Genomic DNA, 19,369 nt, shown 5'->3' with positions numbered 1-19,369 from the left:
TATAGTTGCTTTCGGCGTCAACTATACTTTTTTGTGATTTTAACCAGAAAAATAATTAGAAAACCCATCTTTCTAATAACACTTACTGAAACAATGGTTCTTCCAATTATTTTTCTGGTTAAAATCACAAAAACGTATAGTTGACGCCAAAGGTAACTATATTTTTCTCTCAGTGTAAACGCGCGCACTTTAGCGAATATAATTGGTCAATTGATTACTTTAATTGATCAACTTTAATTGATTATAATTTAAATCGTATTTTAGCCTCGACATTTTTGCATCAGAATTTTTTTCTTCAAATTACCTCAGGAATCCGTCCTTAAGAGATAATGCGGTAGTGGCGGGACACCCTGTATAATCGCGATGAGATCTGCACTCGCGCAAAATTCCCTTCGCCGTTTCCTCATTTGCCGAACGAACGGCTCGTGGCGTGTGCGAATCATTCGCGCGCAGCATTTTTGCTCTATTTTCTTCTCTTCCTCGTCGATCTTGATACAAACGCGATGGAATACGAATGACACGTATTCGCCGTCAGGGCAATAAATAAGACTAATCCCCTGCGATCGAAATCAAATCTGTGTCGTTACGGCGGCGCGGACAGCCGCCGCGGTTGATCCCGACGACCCATGTCGAGGATACGCAATACAATTAATCTAAAGTAACGTTTCTTACGACACACTCGATAGATATAGCGTGTGATATAGCGCTATCAGTATCCGCCCGCGCGAATTGTCCGGGAAATACCTGCTCGTAAATTATCTTGTCCAGGTGTTCTTCCCGGAGCTGCTCGCGAGAGGTATCGTTTTATCTAAATGCGACTCGGACACACGCGGGCATGATTAAGTTGTTTCACGAGTCGCGGATTAATGCCTTCTCTTGCACTCGAGTGAATCTCGAGGCCAACTCGAACATTATTCGTGAAAATCACCAAGAGTCACATGTGCCTCAACACCGGTTACGTTTACACAGCCAGCTAAAACCGGCTCGCTAATGTCCGTAGTCTTTTACATAAAAACAGCATAAAGTCAATAACAATTTCCGATGTTGTAGTTGGCGGTGTTACATGTACACTGAGAAAGAATACTTGAAATTTTATTTGCAGACTGTATAAAGCTTACTCGCAGAAATCAACTTCCCAGCCAGAAATGATTCGTCAATCGATGTCGAAACAATGTCGAATCGACGTCGATTTCACGATTTCGATGTCAATTCGATATCGTTTCGACATTGATCAACGAATCATTTCTGGCTGGGGTTCGACGAATATAATTTTAAAAATATTTCCCCTCAATGTATAAATAATGTGCTGAGAAGCATACTTGAATACTTATTTGTGGAATATAAAATTTAATTCTGCGAAGTAAACATTATTTTTGTGAAATAAAGTTTATTTCTATAAAATAAATTTTTATTCCAGTAGAAATAAAGTAGAAATCTTTAAATATTTTTTTTATTTTTCAGTATATTACAATTATAAGCTGTTATAGCTATAACATTTATAATTATAATACATTATAATGTTATAGCTATTACATTTATAATTATAAGTTATAATTAGTACAAAATAAATTACTACTTATAACTATTACTATTCTTCAAAATAAATCCTCACAAATATGTTCTCAAATATTTTTTCTCAGTGTATGTTATAAGTATTACATTATACTATATAGTATGTAACACTATATATTGCAACATTGAAAATTATCAAACTGATTTCATGCCAGTCCTGTGAACGTAGACTACGGTATCTGGATGTCGGTATAATGGATGTCACTAAATCGTCATTAATTCGTTTTAGCCACCGTGTAAACGCGCGCATATAACGACTTATTATCTAAAATTTCCTTATTCCGACTTATTTAGCAAGATTTTCGTCCTTACGGTTGTTAAGACTGAAAACCGTGCAAGTAACTTCAATTACAGCTAGAGATAAAAATGACAATAACTTACGGTAAATTACGGTAAATTACTCGATTAATTTTGAAAAACTAGAAAAAAATGGTCATTTAGAAAAAAATTACAGAAAATTTCTATAAAATATTATGATATTGTATATTGATATCATATATATAGCATATAGTAATTAGGAAAGTAGATACATAGTAACTAGAGAAACTTAAAACAGTTGTAAAGTTTCAATCTATATTTTTCATATCTCGCAAACAATTTATATTTTTTATATTATCCGGCTTATAGCATTTTCATTTATTATCTTGCTGTTTCAGCGACTAGAGACTGTGATATATAATTAAAAATTATTAATAATATTTTAAGAAAAGAAAACTTTACTAATCTCAAAGGATTATAAATAGTTACTTTTTTTTTTCATCTGAAAGAGAGACAAAATTCAGAGATTACCAGATATATATTAGATGAGAATATAAAAAGAATGTTGTTTTATCTTCAGAATTTTGTCCTCACGCGTATAGTTGTAAGGCTGCATTAGTGCGGAAATCACAAATATTTGCATGAAACTATGAAAAACATGGAATTTTATAAAAATTACTAATACCATCTTAAAAGTTATCAAAGTTATCATCTTACCGTAATTTTGCCGTAAGTAATCGTCACTTTGAATCTGATGGTAATTTTACATTTTTAATTACAATGTTACGGCGTTGACATGACGCATAGTGCGTGTGAAAGTACACAGTACCTTGGTCCATACTGATAGCGCTAATCCAAATTAACGACTAATCGATATTGATTATGCTTAACTTATACTCGCGGAAATCCCTTCCGCGAACGACGAGTCCCGTCGCATAGAAGACGAGACTCTCAGGCGAAATGAATGATGATCGTTATGATGATTAACGTGAAACCGTGCAGTCGTGATACATCGCGTATGTCCCTTCGCCGTGGCGAAAGGTAGCAGCCTTGTTTCGAGACTTCGTGATCGGGCGGGCAGGTCCTGGTGCTATGAGTCCGCAACAACCGGGGGACGAGATCCGGAGATTCCGGAAGACGAGCTACTTCTCTCTCTCTTCTCTCCTCCAACCGACGTCCTGATACAATATGGCTGTCTGTTGTCTTAGGACGCCCTTTTACTCGCCCCTTCGTGGAGTCGAAAGCAACTTGGTCGACTCGTCGAGCCGGACTCTCAGCTGACCTCCATTTCCGAGGACTTCCATCTTCTGCGAGGAGGCTTTCATTTTCCTCAGGAGGACGGAGAAGTTGACTCTTTTGGCTGGCAGATCGACAGGCTTCCTCCTCGACTTTCGTTCGCCCAAGTGGCTCGCCTTCGACATCTCGATCTCGAGCTGGTCTTCATCTTGGCTGATTACACCTGAGCGGGTTTCGTCTTGCCGACGACCAGCATTATCTTTTGCAATAGCCTCGTCGCACTTACTGCAACAAAAGCGAGTGCCGTGTTAGGATAACTCGTGTCGGGACGACTCGCGGTAGAATGCGAATGCGGTTCTAGCGGGGAGTCGAAATCGAAGTCGCCAGCGCGTCGTTAGTCGCTGATGCTTTGAGAGTTGTTAGGATTGTACTTCGAAACGTCCTTTTTGAACAAAATCTTACTCAATACTTATAGTTCACGTTACATACACCATAGAGTACTGAGTAAGATTTCATCAAAAAGGATGTTTTGTAATGCAATTTAGAAAGGTTTGAGAAAGAGAGAGTGGGAGGGAAAGAGAGAGAGATTCGTTTTCAGCACGCCCGAGTGTGATCGTTGTGTTTCGGTGTATGTATGTGTGATGTCGGGATGTGTGAAGTGTAAAATTAAATCTTAACAATGTATTGGCCAACTTAAGCGAAAGTCACGACGCGCGCGATTCGCGCCGCCCGATTATAAATCGTCTACGCGTTAAACGACATTTCTCTCGTGAAACGGATGAAGGGAACGATGCCGTTGTCGCCGTTATATCCCCGAAGTTTCTTTGAGTGAAATTCCACTCGAATAATAGAGTGACCAGTCACTCGAATTTGAATGATTTAGAGTGAATCTTCACTCTAAATCGAAATTGAAAAGTGAATCTGATATGCTCTACCGTTATTCACTCTAAACGACTGAAATATTCGCTCATGACGGGATCCTCTCTAAAGACTGATTTGCACCAGCAGTAACACTACTAATAATGCGTATCTCGCTTAAAATTACTGAAAATAATTGTTTATAACAAGTTACAAAACAAGTTAATCACAGTTTGCTGTTAACCTTGTTACTTTAGAATGAAAAATATTAACAATATTTGTCTTCAACATTTTGGAAACATCAGAAAACAAATGTTATTAACAAGAGTTATTTATTTTGATAATATGCCGATAACTTTGTCACCTATATTGTCAAAAATATTACTTCTGCAATCCATTACTTGGCGGTCTAGATCAAAAGGCAGTGAAGGCAAATGTTATTAGCGGAAAATTGAACTAGATATATGTTAACAATACTATTAATAACAAAATTTTTGTCTTAACTCGACTAATCGTACTATAAAAGTTGTCAAATTTATATATAACACACACTGAGAGAAAAGATTGGTAACTAAAAGACTGGTAGACTATAATAAACTGCATTTAGTTACAGAAATTCATTGAATCCTTAGTAACTAATACTAAATATGATAATAATTACCAAATATTTAATAGATCGGAAATATGACGTAATTGCATTCACAGTAACATTAATTAAATAATTTAGTAATAGTTACTTAATGTTAAATATTTAATATGAAATATATTACAGTTATGAGCAAATATTTGATAATTGTTATGAAATTGTTATATTCCATGTAATAAAAAATTCAGTAGGTACGAGTTCTATTTTGTTACCAGTATAAGTATATTTTATTGCAGCACAACGAAAAATTCATTCATTTGCAGCTATTACATCGTTTCAATATCTATTATTACAGATGGTTGGTTGAACCTACTAAAAATTTTGTAACTACTACAAAATCGCTTATTTTGCTCAACTATTCAATAAGTTTTATTTACCAAATATATTCTGGAAGCAAATAAATTTTACTTCTGTCAAATAAATAATTTATTTTACAGAACTAAATTAATTAATAAGTATTGGCATAACTTTGGCCCGCTATATTTACGTCTACCATTTAGTAATAGTAACCAAATTTTGATAATATTTACTAAATTCTTCTCTCAGTGCACATTTGCTAATAACAGATTATTAATTATTCAAAGTTTTCTAACTTTATTGAAAATATTTGAGGATATCATTTTTGTTAACAATATTGTTAACAATATTAGCAGTTTAATCATGGTAAATAGTTGTTTTAACTATGTCGGGGTGACATTTGTGTTTTTCACAAATTATTAAACGAATATTTTGTTAGAAACATTCAGTAAGTCGTTTTTTTAGAGAACATAGTTTTGCTAAAGACATTTTTGTTATTAGTTTTTTGCCACCAACATTGTTACTGCTACTTTTTCAATGTAAAACGGCCTGCAGTTTGAGTAGAACATTCACTCTTGCGATTTCGGGTGGCAGTATTTCTACTATCGTTTTGAATGAAAATATTGTCACTTTTCACTCTTATTTTGAGTGAGATTTCACTTCAAGAAATTTAGAAGATACACGATAATTCGAGGAAATACTTGAATATCTTCTTTGACTTCGAGTATGCGTGTCCAAATTTTCTTTATCTTTGATCTGAAGAATCATTTCTCGCAAAAATAATCTCTGTTCGAGAAAACGAAAGATATCAGAAACACTGCAGTATCGGAAAAGTAATTACGAAAGAGAAATCTCTGTCTTGTGATATTCGCCTTTGAAACCGAATCTTTACCTAAGCTTCGATGTCTGCGACGACGATATTAAAGTATTCCGCAAATATGAGAATTTTGCTTGGAGTGGATCATCGTCCGTAGAACAAATAAGCGTGGCGTTGCGACTGTGCGGCGGTGTACTCACAAAATTAGTTGGTATTTCAAACTGAGGGAATAAGAAGCAAGATGAACAGCAGGCGAAGGCGTCAAGCGAACTCTTTTAAAGTAAATCAGTGGATAGTCACTGATATCAGTTATAAGTATAGTACTGAGCAGTTTCAGTGCTGTACTTATAGCTGCAAATCAGTGTATACTGCTTTCAATGATGTTTCACTGATTCACTTTAAGAGAGAAGGTTCTGAATGATGAAAGCGAGATGCGATAAAGTATCCCTCGAGGATGAATATGCAATCGATTGAGAATACTTCACAGCGAGATATGGATAGGGGAGACTAGAGCTATTTGGCCATTGAGTAAAAGTTGGCAAACTCGATTTTTTCTATTGTTCTTTAATAAATTTCAGAGTCAAGAAAGCAAGGATTTCAAAGTCACCTTTGATATGTTTAAAAATCTTGCTTACTTAATTTTGTAACTTGTTATATATATTAGAAATAATCGGTTTTGCCAACTTACCGCGGTAGCCAACTAAGTCCCAGTTTCCTCTACGCATTACAGCAAAAAAGAAGTTCATGTTTGAGTGTTAGAGAGAGACATGCACAGTGAATCGATCAAGAGTGATCTACGAAGATGGAATAGAGAGATAGAAAAAAGAGAAAAATATCCCAGCACAAACTCTTCAAAGATGCCTTAAAGACGTCTTATTTTTTGAAGACATCTTTAAGATATCTTTTAGAACTTCATAGACTGAGATAATAGTTAAGTCTCTGTGAGATAGTAGTAAATGTGTCACCTGAGATGAAAACCGGATAGCAAAAAGAACGAATGAGTGCTAAGCATGCGTGACATGACAAGAGTAGAATTATGTTATAGTGTGTTTTGAACCTTAGTGGTGGGCCTCACGACTACCATCAGCTTCTGCAAAGTTTGGGTGACGGCGCCTGTGGGAACAAATCGGTTAAACAGAGACGCACGAAGTGCCACGTTCGTGAGAGCGATTTGCACGATTGTAAATTGAAATGTTACACCTGTAATGGCTATTATTACGCTTCAAGTGAGTGAGTGAGAGAAATCTTCTAAAGTGATATATCGATCAATTTAATGCTTATGACGCTGAATTTTGTAGCTTCGCCTTCAAAGACAGTATTGGACGATCCGATTCTCACGAAAACACCACATCTTACAAAAGCGACAACACGGAGAAAAATAATTTGCTGGCCTAGCAAATTTTCTACTGGTCTAGCAAAATCTTTTCGTTATTATATGGACAGCAAAAAGATTTGCTAAGAGTACTAATTATTATTTGTTGGATATAATTTGCTGAATCTACAAATTATTTTGCTATAAGAACCACGATGGATTTATACAGGGTGTCCGGTAACTGATCGAGCAACCGTATACGGGTAGAACGGGTCAAAATAATCATAAAAGTTATATACTATTTTGAAATTTTCTCAATATTTATTCCGTAATTAATTAAAATGTATAAATGAATGAGCTCACGAGAAGCGGTAGGACTTTAAGCTTTGTGTGTAAAAGAAATGGCTTACCTCTTAGCAACGATGAGTAAACAGATGATTTCGAGGCGGAGTAACGTATACGTGTCGCTTGTTACTTCGCCTCGAAATCATCTGTTTACTCATCGTTGCTACACTGAGAGAAAAAAATAGTTGGAATAACTATAATCTCACTATATTTTATAGTTCGTTTTGGCCTCAAACATATATTTATAGTTCATCTAAACATGAAGATGTAGTAGAATGAACACAGATTTATAGTCACCATCTTATTACTCTATATATATGGTAAAGCACCTTTTAGGAATATAGTTACATGTACCTATAATTGCCAAATATTCCAATTGTATTGACTATATAAAATAGTTAATTTCTTTTACCATTCAATATTTGCCACTTTACCATATTTTTTATTTCAAATAATTATAATTCTTGGTAAAAATTTTACACGGGTCAGTTATACTATACTTATATTGTAAATATTACAAATATTATGGTAACATTTACTATAAAAATTATATTCCTAACTATAATATTTTTATTATGCCATCCCTTATAGAAATATCATACTAAGAATCATTGATAATTACTTATTTTCAGTATTAAAAATATTGGATAATAAGTAATTATCAATGATTCTTAGTATGATATTTCTATAAGGGGTTATAGTTCCAAATATAATACATTTTTCTCTCAGTCTAAGAGGTAAGCCATTTCTTTTACACACAAAGCCTGTCCTACCGCTTCTCGTGAGCTCATTCATTTATACATTTTAACTAATTACGGAATAAATATTGAGAAAATTTCAGAATAGTATATAACTTTTATGATTATTTTGACCCGTTCTACCCGTACACGGCGATTGCTCAATCAATTACCGGACACCCTGTATAAGCAGTTGCAGTTTTGCTTCGATAGCAAATAAATTTGTTAAGAATACATTATTTTGCATCAATAGCAAATTAACATAATTCTTAGGACAAATACACTCAACAAATTTTTTCTATCCTAGCAACGAAACTACTTCTGCTCTGATAACGAATAATTTGTAAAATTAGTTACGTCAACTAAACTTTTTTGATGTCACTACGAATATGCAGTAGCAACAACGATTTTGCTAAAAGAGCGAAATTATTTTTCTCCGTGTAAGAATGTTTTCTACTTTCTTTTTCGAAAAATCGACGAACTTTGCTAAGTGTTGCGACATTGAACGCGTGACGTTTTGCTTGCAACTTACCGACTCCCTGCTGGAAGAACTTGGGCTTGTTTTTCCACGCGATGAAGGCAAAGTAGACAGGTACAGAAGAGAGTATCATCAGACAGCCGTATCCTAGAATGGAGAATCGTTCTCGTGAGACACTAACCCGGAATCTGGTGATCACGCGATGCACTTTGCTAACGCTCGCACGCTCACCTGTTTCAATGGGACTGGCGTACATCGGCACCACGGTGACGAACAGAGTAGCTAGGATGTAAAAGAATGGGAAGATAAGATTCACCTTGATCGGTCTCGGCAAGTTCGGCTGGCTCCATCTGAGCCAAGGCAGACACAGCACGGAGACGCCTATACTCAGCTGCAAAAATCGAAATTAACCGACTCGATTTAACCATTGATTAATAAGAATATCCTTAGATATTTTAAAGATATCTCTATAGAAAATTGCAGCCGAAAAATTCCCAGATAGCACAAAGTATTCTATGAAGATTCTTATAAAATACGAATATTCTCAATTCCTGAATATATTCAAATCTGATATTCTATGAATATATTACAGGCAGTAGAGTTTAGTTAAGTGTACCAAGAGTTTAGTCAGATTTACAAGTCTAGGCGCTAATTTTTAAGAGCGTTACATCTCTGTGCAGGACTTAAGTGGATCTGTCTTCATGAGGCTTTGATAGGAGCAGGGAAAAATTGTGTCTAAGCTCTTTTAAAATTCTATTTTTAAATTTCTAATTTTTGTCAATCATCTGCATCGCAGAAAGTCAGCTACACGACAGCGATATGCCGAATTTTGATCGAAGATATGTAAGTCGATAAGTTAGAAATATTTACCGGTGGACACGTGCGAGATGTCTTATACGGCACGACAGAATAATAAGGGTCATTTCGTGCTCCGAAGTGACTATTTTGGAAACAAAGAGGCCTTGTGTACGCGAGATGTGGCCCGACGAAGCCAATTACGCCGCGCGGAATGGGAATTAGAAAATTATCACTCGTCCGGTCGAACTAATGATTTTGCCGTGAGCATGTTGTATGAATCTCACTGAGATCGCGAGTATCTTGCGATCGTGATGATCACGAATCTTGGTGATTAAACGTGTGTGATTATTCGCGCGTTGAACAATGAACGGGGGAAAGTCGCGCGTTGCTTCGCGTTAATTATGCTGAGGGAAAATTCGAACGAGAAGGTCGTTATATTGACAGCCATCTCTCTTTACGTTTCCGCCTATACTGATTATATCTCGGCGCAGGAAAGAAAAGTGGTTGGATTAACCAATCTTTGGTGAAATATGAGCGAAGCAGAAAATTCCTGTTGATACTATCAGAATTTTGTTGATTTAATGAGAAATTTTATTAACTTGAACAGAACTTTAGTAACTTTAACTCCGGAATTTCTGATTCGTCCATATTTTACCAGAAATTAATTCAATGTAACCAAACCTTTTGAGTGACTAAGGGCCACTTTTATCAAGTTCTGTTTAAACTAACCGTTTTGGCAACTTTACAGGACACAAGCTGTTGTTGGAAAAAAAGTGGAAAGTGAGGAGTTATAAATGTGGATTAGTAACGCTACAGTTAAATATAAAATCCTTATAGAAATATCATACTAAGAATCATTAATTACTTATTATCCAGTATTTTTAATACTGAAAATAAGTAATTATCAATGATTCTTAGTATGATATTTCTCTAAGGAAAGTGCACGTCCTAACTAAATTTTCTATCATATTAGGACGTTAGCTGCAGCGTTATCAATCTATAGTTATAGCTCTTCATTTTCCATTTTTTTCCAAACAGCAGCTTTAGTTGGAATTTTGCAAAGTTACTAAAACGGTTAGTTTAACTGGAGCTCGATAAAAATGGGTCTAAAGTCCGTGTTAATTATTATCACTTGATAGTCGTTTCAAGTGAGATACTCAGATTTGTTAGACGAGAGTTTTCCAGTTGACACACAAGTGTCCACATATATCATAATTCAACTGAAAAAATTCGATCTCTATTCTAATCTTGCTTCTAACTCTAAATAAAAATATTTCACGTGAGATAAGTTTCAAGCGACAACTAGTAATACGGGCTTAGAGTCTTAGTCGGGAGTGTTTTATACTGGAAGTGAGAAGAGAAAGAGAGCGAGAGAAAGAATGTTCTACTTACCCAAGTAGCGAAGCCGACGTAATTGATGAGAGCGGAGATGTTGGAAGAGCACAGATACAACATGGATAGCAGAGCCTGCAATGAGATTGTCAGGGAATTTTCGATTAACGTTCGTGAAAATCAATATTTTCAGTCCCGGCGACGTTCTACCATCGTGACGAGCACGAGATGCGAGCGAGCTCGAAAACAATCAGCCGAGATTACACTGAATTTTTATTTGCCATCGTCGGTAATTACGTTGATCAACAAGATTGAATCACTCGTGTGTTTAAACTCGTTGATTATGAACGTATCGAGAAAAATTTCCCAAATTGAACAGCAAAAGAGCGATGCCAATTTTCGAGGAAGCTCTCAATCAATCCACCGCGAATTAACAATGTAATTTTTTGGTTAAAGCAGAACAGAGAGAGATTACAATGAAATGGAAGATTTGTAGCAAAAGGAGTAAGTATATAAATATTATTAACTTGTGCAATAGTAAGAAACCGACGAGTAATTGTTTTAATTTCTTTTCAGTCATGCATTAAAATAAATATTATTTGTTTCAAGAGAATTACATAAATTTTTATATCCGCAAATCTACCATAAGTTTGTCATAAGCATCAAAATTATTCAAGATGTATTCTGAATACTGGTAAGTTTAATCAAGAATATTAAATTAAAAGAAAAATTTGGATCGTTTGTTACATAAAGTGAAACTAACTTTTCTTCTTTAAAGTAAAGTTTTATAATATTTTTGTAAAAAAAATTAATTCCTGTTTTGAGCACATGAAAGTGAGTTTTTCTAAAATTCGTGACGTATGTATTTTAAACCCATTATAAGGAAAATATTCTTTGTTGAAAAGATGATTATTACTTAAAAGAAGTACAACAAATTGAGTACCCGCTTTTTTTTTAACAGTAAAATGATATTCTTCTGTGCACATCCAGCAAACACACACACCAACTAACAGTAACATTATATGTGAATGTTATAATTTCTCATCCAGTAGTATAACTGTTATGTACGACATGTTATATTACATTGCTTCATATTGCTGTTAATTTACATTGAACTCGTTGTCCAATGCTAATGTGATGTCACTGTTAGTTGACGTAGTGTCGTGGGCACTTTGTATGTAACAACTTCATCCGGCGAATTCATCTACGTCGCTATGTTGTACCTGACGTTGCTAACTAATACTTAATATATTATTGATTGCCGATGTATTATTTTATAGGACGCGTTAATACGATCGATCGTGTACGATCGTTAGATCAACTACACACACGAGTAAATCTATCACTTACAAATAAATCTACCTAAGTACACTCCGATTTTGATAAGCTTTTAACATGCTGTAATCTAGGGCTAAATAAGAGACACATATTGTTTTGTACGTGCCCACACGGAAAAAAAAGATTTGCTAATATATGGATAACTAAAATTATTAACTGCAGGAGCAAATTTTCTTGCTTTCGTAGCAAAGTTATTTAGTTGTAATAGCTAAAAGATTTGCTAATATACAGGGTGTACCGTCATTATCGCATTATCTCTTAAGGACGAATTTCTGAGATAATTTGAAGAAAAAAATTCTAATGCAAAAATGTCTATAGGCTATAATATTTTTCAAATTACAAACGATTAAAGTTGACCAATTACACGCAAAAAAATGACTTTCCTTATAGAAATATCATACTAAGAATCATTGATAATTACTTATTTTCAGTATTAAAAATACTGGATAATAAGTAATTATCAATGATTCTTAGTATGATATTTCTATAAGGGTTAGTAATATCAGCTAAACCACGGTAGCTGATTCAAACTTAGTCAAAAGGCTAATCGTTTAGCTGTCACTGTCAAGAATTGGCTAATATGCATTCGCTATGAAATACAAATTAGGTGACATTTAAAATACATTATTTCAAGTATCTAAGAAAATGGCAGTTATTCGTAAATTTCTTATCGTATGCATATATTAAAGAAGTTTGCCATACAGCTACAATCATTTGTTACAGTCATTTATTTCTAGCAGTTAATATTTCTCGCTGTAGCGCCTAAGTTTAACAACGAATAAATTTAGCTTCGGTAGTATCGACATTAGCTGTCTCTATTTCAGTGACACATCTTATCTGCCAGCTATTTTTTAGCTCTGAAAGCTAGTTCTTTTTTTGCGTGTATATTGGCTAAAGTACGCGCGCTCAGCTACGGTACAACACACAATGGTACAGGTGCAGGCACATAAGTGAGAATTTGCATAAGATATGAAATTAGTTGTAAATCTCTGAAAGAAACGTCAAGTGTGTGACAGCTTACTGATTTTCATAAATGTATTGTGTGATATTTTATTAATAACATTTTGACGAGATTGTTATTATTTGCGATATGTTTATTTAAATGATAGAAAAGATTATTATTACATATATTATTGTATGTTTAGAACTTCCGTATCAATATTTGGAAAAGGGACGACATGTGCATGCATCTGTATCATTCTGTTGTACTGTACCTGAGCGCATGTACTTTAGCCAGTATAATTGGTCAATTTTAATCGTTTATAATTTGAAAAATATTCTAGCCTCGCCATTTTTGTATTAGGATTCTCTTATTCAAATTACTTCAGGAATCCGCCCTTAAGAGATAATGCGATAGTGACGGGATACCCTGTATATATTAGCAAATCTTTTAGCTATCACAACTAAGTAACTTTGCTATAAAAGCAAGAAAATTTACTCTTGCAGTTAATAATTTTAGTTGTCCATGTATTAATAAATCTTTCTTTTTCGTACATACGGCCGGTAAAAGGTGAAAAAATTCTCTTGAAAAAAATCAGTTTTAATATTACTGAGCGAATATTATCGGAACGGTAAATAATACAAAAGAAAATTTCAAATAAAAGTTTTAATAAGCTTTATAACAATGCACTCAAATTTTACAAAATTAAGGAGAGAAAAAGGGATTTCGAAAAAAATGATATTTTCGAAAAATCTGAGTGCATTGTTATAAAGCTCATTAAAACCCATAAAACTTTTATTTGAAACTTTTTTTTTGTATTATTTACCGTTCCGATAATATTCGTTCAGAAATATTAAAACCGATTTTTTTCAAGAGGGTGTTTCATTCTCTTATCTGCCGTAAAAATACACCATCTTATCTAGGCATGTATAAAACATGTATGTGTCTCTTATTTAGACCTAGACTACAGCATGTTAAAAGCTTATCAAAATCGGACTATAACACTTGGGTAGGTTTACTTGTTAGTAGCGTTCAGCGCTAAACCTGTATTTCATTCAGCCCGAGCCCGAGTGAATTCCACGTCGAGGGTGAGGACGGAAAAGAGCTGGGAAGCTGTCTGAAGAAAAGCGCTACTCACCATGCACAGTACGGCGGGCGTGGGTGTGAGCCTCGAGATTTGGATCATAGTCAATATCTCCGGCATCTGACCCTCGCAGGCGCCCGCGTAGAAGAGCCGCGAGGACGTGAGCAGGATGCCGTTGACCGCACCGAACGTGGACAGAGCCACGAAAACTGGTATCGTCCACGCCATTACGCCGAATAATCTATTGGCGAAGGTCTAAGAACAAGAGCCAAAAATAATGGGAGGATCAATTTGGGCGATTCTGCACTGTGAATATACAGGGTGAGCCATTTTAATCGACGGATCCAAATTGCTCCTAAAATAAGCCAGCTACAAAAAAATGGTTAAGACAAGAATTGTAGAGGACAACGGGGATCATTTTACCGTGTTAATAATTTTGACCTTTAGATCGATTTTCAAGGTCATTCGAAGATCAAAGTCATTTTTTTAAATTAGAACCCCTATTTTTGACACCGGATTCGAAAAGAGCAGAAAATTTTATGTTAAAAATGATGTTTAGATTTTTTTTCTGAGTCCAAGAAGGTCAAATCAAGAACTTGGAAGATGTTAATTCAATACTTTTAGCGTTACCCGGAAACAACGACGTGGACGTGGAGGATAGTTAGCCATATTTAAAAAAAATTTTTCAAGTTACCCTGCACTCAAAAAAGAAAAATTGTTAAATACTTTAAAAGTGTTTGTTTTTACTTTTAAAATTTTATTTATTACGCCTTATTAATAATCATATTAAAGTGAGATTATTGCGCATCAATTTCGGAAATGGAATGACAACGTTTCGCAACTTTTCTTCTATTAGTATTTGTTAGTACCGTGAAACACTTATCATGCATAAAAATCTTTAAAATTAACATTAACAGCTTCTAAATTGTTTTCAATAATTTTTTATTTGACCTTCTTGGACTCAGAAAAAAAAATCTAAATATCATTTTTAACGTGAAATTTTCTGCTCTTTTCGAATCCGGTGTCAAAAATAGAGGTTCTAATTTAAAAAAATGACTTTGATCTTCGAATGACTTGAAAATCGATCTAAAGGTCAAAATTATTAGCACGGTAAAATGACCCCCGTTGTCCTCTACAATTTTTGTCTTGGCCATTTTTTTATAGCTGGCGTATTTTAGGAGCAATTTGGATCCGTCGATTAAAATGGCTCACCCTGTATAATAGACGAATTCAATGAAACTTTTTACTTTTAACAAGAGTTTACGCGAAGAAAATATGTATCAATTCGTAGACCAGCGCTATACAGAGAGAACGATTTGGTTGAATCAAATAAACGCTTCTTTGGAATAGTCTAAACGAATTTTTCGATTGATCAAAATTTTGTTTGAAGCAAGAAAAATATTTATTGGCGGCTTAGTTCCAAAGAAATATTTTTGTTGTGTCAACTAAATAATTCATTTGGACTATTCTAAAGAAACATTTATTTGAATCGTTCTCTCTGTGTACCATCACGGCGGGCCAGATCACGACTTTGAAACGTAACTACGACGGCATTGTAGGCGGACCTTAAAATTTTCTCCGCGCAGAGTAGAGTAGAATAGAAAATTAGTTAAACGATCCATTATTCTCTGACAGGATAACATCCTGTTAGATTAACATTGATACACTGTCAAAAAGAATATTGAGAGACATCTACAATGTAAATCAAGTACAATGTAAAAAGAAAGAAAAGAAGGTACAGATTAAACGAGTAGAAAAAGAAAGGTAAATATGAAGGAAAAGGGAAAAGTGTGTGCGTATTGTGTGCATGTGTATACGGATTAACGAAAAGATGGAAAATTTGTAAATGAGAAGAGACGAAAGATAATAAACGGAATGGTAAAATGAATGTTAACGCGTTGATTGTGCATTCGCGATTACTCACGACTGCCACAGCTTCGCTACCAAGCACCTCGACGGGGCTCAGCGTCGTGTAGAAGGCCATGTTTGTGAAAACGTAGACAACCGTAACGAGAGAGCACGAGATAGCGATTCCTTTCGGTAGATTCCTAAATAGACAAAAGTTCAAGAGTCGCATATTTCTCTCTCTGATGCAAGCGGAATATTTTCGGACAGTTTAATATGGAAAAAGCAATTTTTTAATTGCACCCACGCTCGCGTCGCTGTCGCGAGACGAAAACTGCAGCACTCACCTAACGGGATCCTTGAGTTCCTCAATTATGAAGTTCAAGTAGTTCCAACCGTTATAAGCGAACAACCCCGAATAAAAGCTGAGTGCTATAGACGTGACTTCCGTGTTAGTGTTCTCGAACGTGAAGTGCTCCGTGTGTCCTGAGAAAATGGAAACGACAGGACGTCACTGACGTAAATTAGAGTTTTCATTTAATGAGATGTGAAAGTATGTATGATAAAAGTACCAATGTTTGAACACTAATAATACTAATAACATCTAATATTGGATACTGTTTTGGTCTCTAAATACGAATGTTTAAAATTCCAGCATAGAATATGTATATATGTATTGAATATACAACCTGAAAGACTCGTGTACATGTAGATTAGGTTAAAATAAACACAAAATTCCTCTAACGTTTTGCAAATAACCACGTAAAATTTTGAGCTATTAATTAAAAAAAATTAATTGGCAAATGCGTAGATATGCTGGATGACTCAGACAGCACACAATATTTACAAAATATTTTAGAAATATAGATATTAAATATTTTATAAATATTCTAATGTCCGAGATTTTCTGGTATGAAAAAAACTATGATAAATATTTAAAAATATTTGTGAAAAGTATTTATCATAAATCCTTCATAAATTATAATCTTTTTCATAAAAGTATTTATGAGAAATGTTTTTCATAAATATTTTTAAATATTTATTATAGTCTTTTTTATACCTGAAAATCCCGGACATTTGAATATTTATAAAATATTTAATATCTATATTTCTAAAATATTTTGTAAATATTGTGTGCTATCTGGGGAGTTGCGTCTTTATATCTTTGTAGGTTAGATCAAACTAAATAAAAAGATCCTCTATCGTTTTGCAAATAACCATGTCGATTTTTGAGTTATCAATTAAAGAAGTTTGGCAGATAATCGCACACGACAATCATTGCAACAATCAATATACGTAGTTATTTGCAAGATTAATTAACGTTATCAATCTCCACAGGCGTTGGTATTTTTACTTTGAGAGACTTCGTGGAAACATGTAGGTATCATCGTTCACAATATTCTAAATATATTTAGAATATATATCTTCGATATTAGCAATTTTCTCCGGCGCGTTTATGTGTATGTATTTTTACGTGAATTTTTTTCCATACGATTCAACATGTGTGTGACGTCCGCGTTGCGTAAGATGGAAGAGCGCGATTGTATGAAACTCCGTGAACGGAATTGCCAACGAAAAAGGTGAGTTCAGTCGCACGGTGTACAAGGTCGAAGAAAGGTTCGTCAGAACTGAGACGGTGGCACGATGGTCGAAGAACCATTTGGTTCGCTGAATAGTCCAATTTAAGCGATTCCTTGCACGCACACGCCGGCCACGTCGCATCGCCTGCATATTTAACCCACCTTTTTGATTGGACAAATTGTCTCGTCCGGCAAGTGTACAATGCTGAAAAGACGCCCGACTTCCGTTGGACAGCCGGTCCCTTTCCCCTAATTTTTCTCATTCACATAAATAGATAATGAACTTCTCACTCTTCGATTCGTCCGAAGCTCGCTCGCGAGGAACATAGTGTTGTTTGAATTGAGCAATTGTATGGTAAAGCTTTCGATGGTAAAGCAAGGAATTTAATTAAACAGAGGATACATCGCTCGCGGATGAAAGATCAACTGAAAATTATCGTAAAACCCGCCCTCGAGATATTTTTCAATATTTTTAGAATTTTCTTAATTGTATTCCTCTTTTTATTTTTTATATGATCTTCAATCGTCTATTTTCAAAATGTCTATCTTCAAGACATTTTTAGAATTTTTTCTCCCTTAATTGTTCTCCTTTTCTTTTATTTTTACGTGATGAAGCCTATCTTCAAGATATTTTTCAATATTTTTAGAATTATCTTAATTAGTCTTCACTTATATCTTTTACGTAATGAAGTCTATCTTCAAGATATTTTTCAGTATTTTTAAAACTCTCTTAATTGGTCTTCACTTATATCTTTTACGTGATGAAGTCTATCTTCAAGATATTTTTCAATACTTTTAAAACTCTCTTAATTGGTCTTCTCTTCTTATCTTTTTGCGTGATGTCTACCTTCAAGATATTTTTCAATACTTTTAGAATTCTCTTAATTAGTCTCTTCTTCTTATATTTTTACGTGATGAGGTTAATCTTCAAGACATTTCTCAATACTTTTAAAATACTCTAATTGCTATTTTCTTTCTTATTTTTTTATGTGATGTATCCTATCTTCAAGATAATTTTCGATTTTTTTATAATCCTCTAAAGATATTTAATAAAAGTCTAAACTTAGATTTAAATTTAAATTTTGTTTTAATAATGTTCTTGAAAAGAGTTTAAATTTAAATTTAAATTAATCTAGTGAGAAAGTCGGCCTTTAATTGATCTTCTCTTTTGACATTTTGGGATGACCTATTCATAAGGTATTTTTGATTTTTCCATAATTTTCTTAATTGATCGTTTACATTTTTATGTAATCTATAGTATATCTTCGTGATGTGTTTTTCGGCCGTTTTAAAACCCTCTTAATTGATTTTTTCTTTTAATATTTATACATGATCAAGTCGTGTATAATTCTCTCTGCGATCGAACAGTTCGTTTCCATCTCAGTCATTTCATCCGCTGCCGACGATTTTATCCTCGAACGTGACAATATGCGTAATACGCGAGTACGAAACCAATAACGAGAGTTGGCGTGCTGAAAAAAGATCCGAATGATCGACCGGATAGACAATTCATTCGTGAGGAGAAAGTCGCGTTCGTGGCATAAGAACGATTCTTTTTACCCGCTTTCGAAAGTAATACGAGAACTTCAGTACTTCAGCGGGAGCTCTCTCTATCGAGAGCGTTCGCTCGCTTTGCGAAACGAGAAAGATCGCTCTGCAATAAAAACCCAGGGAAACGTAATGGCATCACGCGCGCCGATTAGCGTCGCTCGAAATTGTTGCAACTGCCAGCGCAAATTGGCGGTGAACCGCACGCGAGCGTGCTCGAATGCCGGTGTCATTAACCTTTAACCCTTTAATGCGATCTCTCCGAGCTTATCCGTTTTGTATAATCGACTTATCGTATGCATACATTGAGTGATACCGTCTCGTCGAAATGAAGGACAGACCGGAACT

At 34.7% G+C, this 19,369-nt stretch overlaps 1 protein-coding gene across 6 annotated transcripts in view; it reads right to left on the bottom strand.

Moving 5' to 3' along the window:
- Positions 1–2,900: 2,900 nt before the first annotated feature.
- Positions 2,901–19,369, bottom strand: part of LOC116846119 (large neutral amino acids transporter small subunit 1) — a 58,530-nt gene continuing 42,061 nt past the window's right edge. For 2 of the 6 annotated variants that reach the window (XM_032819587.1, XM_032819586.1), the window contains exons 5-13: positions 16,241–16,379; positions 15,973–16,096; positions 14,103–14,303; positions 10,747–10,821; positions 8,788–8,947; positions 8,611–8,703; positions 6,742–6,797; positions 5,760–5,905; positions 2,901–3,351 (exon numbers count right to left, since the gene is read on the bottom strand). In XM_032819587.1, coding sequence (XP_032675478.1) covers positions 3,048–3,351; positions 5,760–5,905; positions 6,742–6,797; positions 8,611–8,703; positions 8,788–8,947; positions 10,747–10,821; positions 14,103–14,303; positions 15,973–16,096; positions 16,241–16,379 — 1,298 coding nt within the window. In that variant the 3' untranslated portion in view covers positions 2,901–3,047. Of the gene's footprint in view, positions 3,352–5,759; positions 5,906–6,723; positions 6,798–8,610; positions 8,704–8,787; positions 8,948–10,746; positions 10,822–14,102; positions 14,304–15,972; positions 16,097–16,240; positions 16,380–19,369 lie in introns of those variants that run through there. The other 4 variants (XM_032819591.1, XM_032819588.1, XM_032819589.1 and 1 more) reach the window with 3 other exon arrangements.

This window comes from Odontomachus brunneus, unplaced genomic scaffold (genome assembly GCF_010583005.1).
Source record: "Odontomachus brunneus isolate Ranch 3 - 2012 unplaced genomic scaffold, Obru_v1 Obru_scaffold_060, whole genome shotgun sequence".
NCBI classification, from domain to species: domain Eukaryota; kingdom Metazoa; phylum Arthropoda; class Insecta; order Hymenoptera; family Formicidae; genus Odontomachus; species Odontomachus brunneus.
The sequence above is the reverse complement of the archived record's forward strand: the minus strand, read 5'-3'. Positions and strand labels throughout refer to the sequence as shown.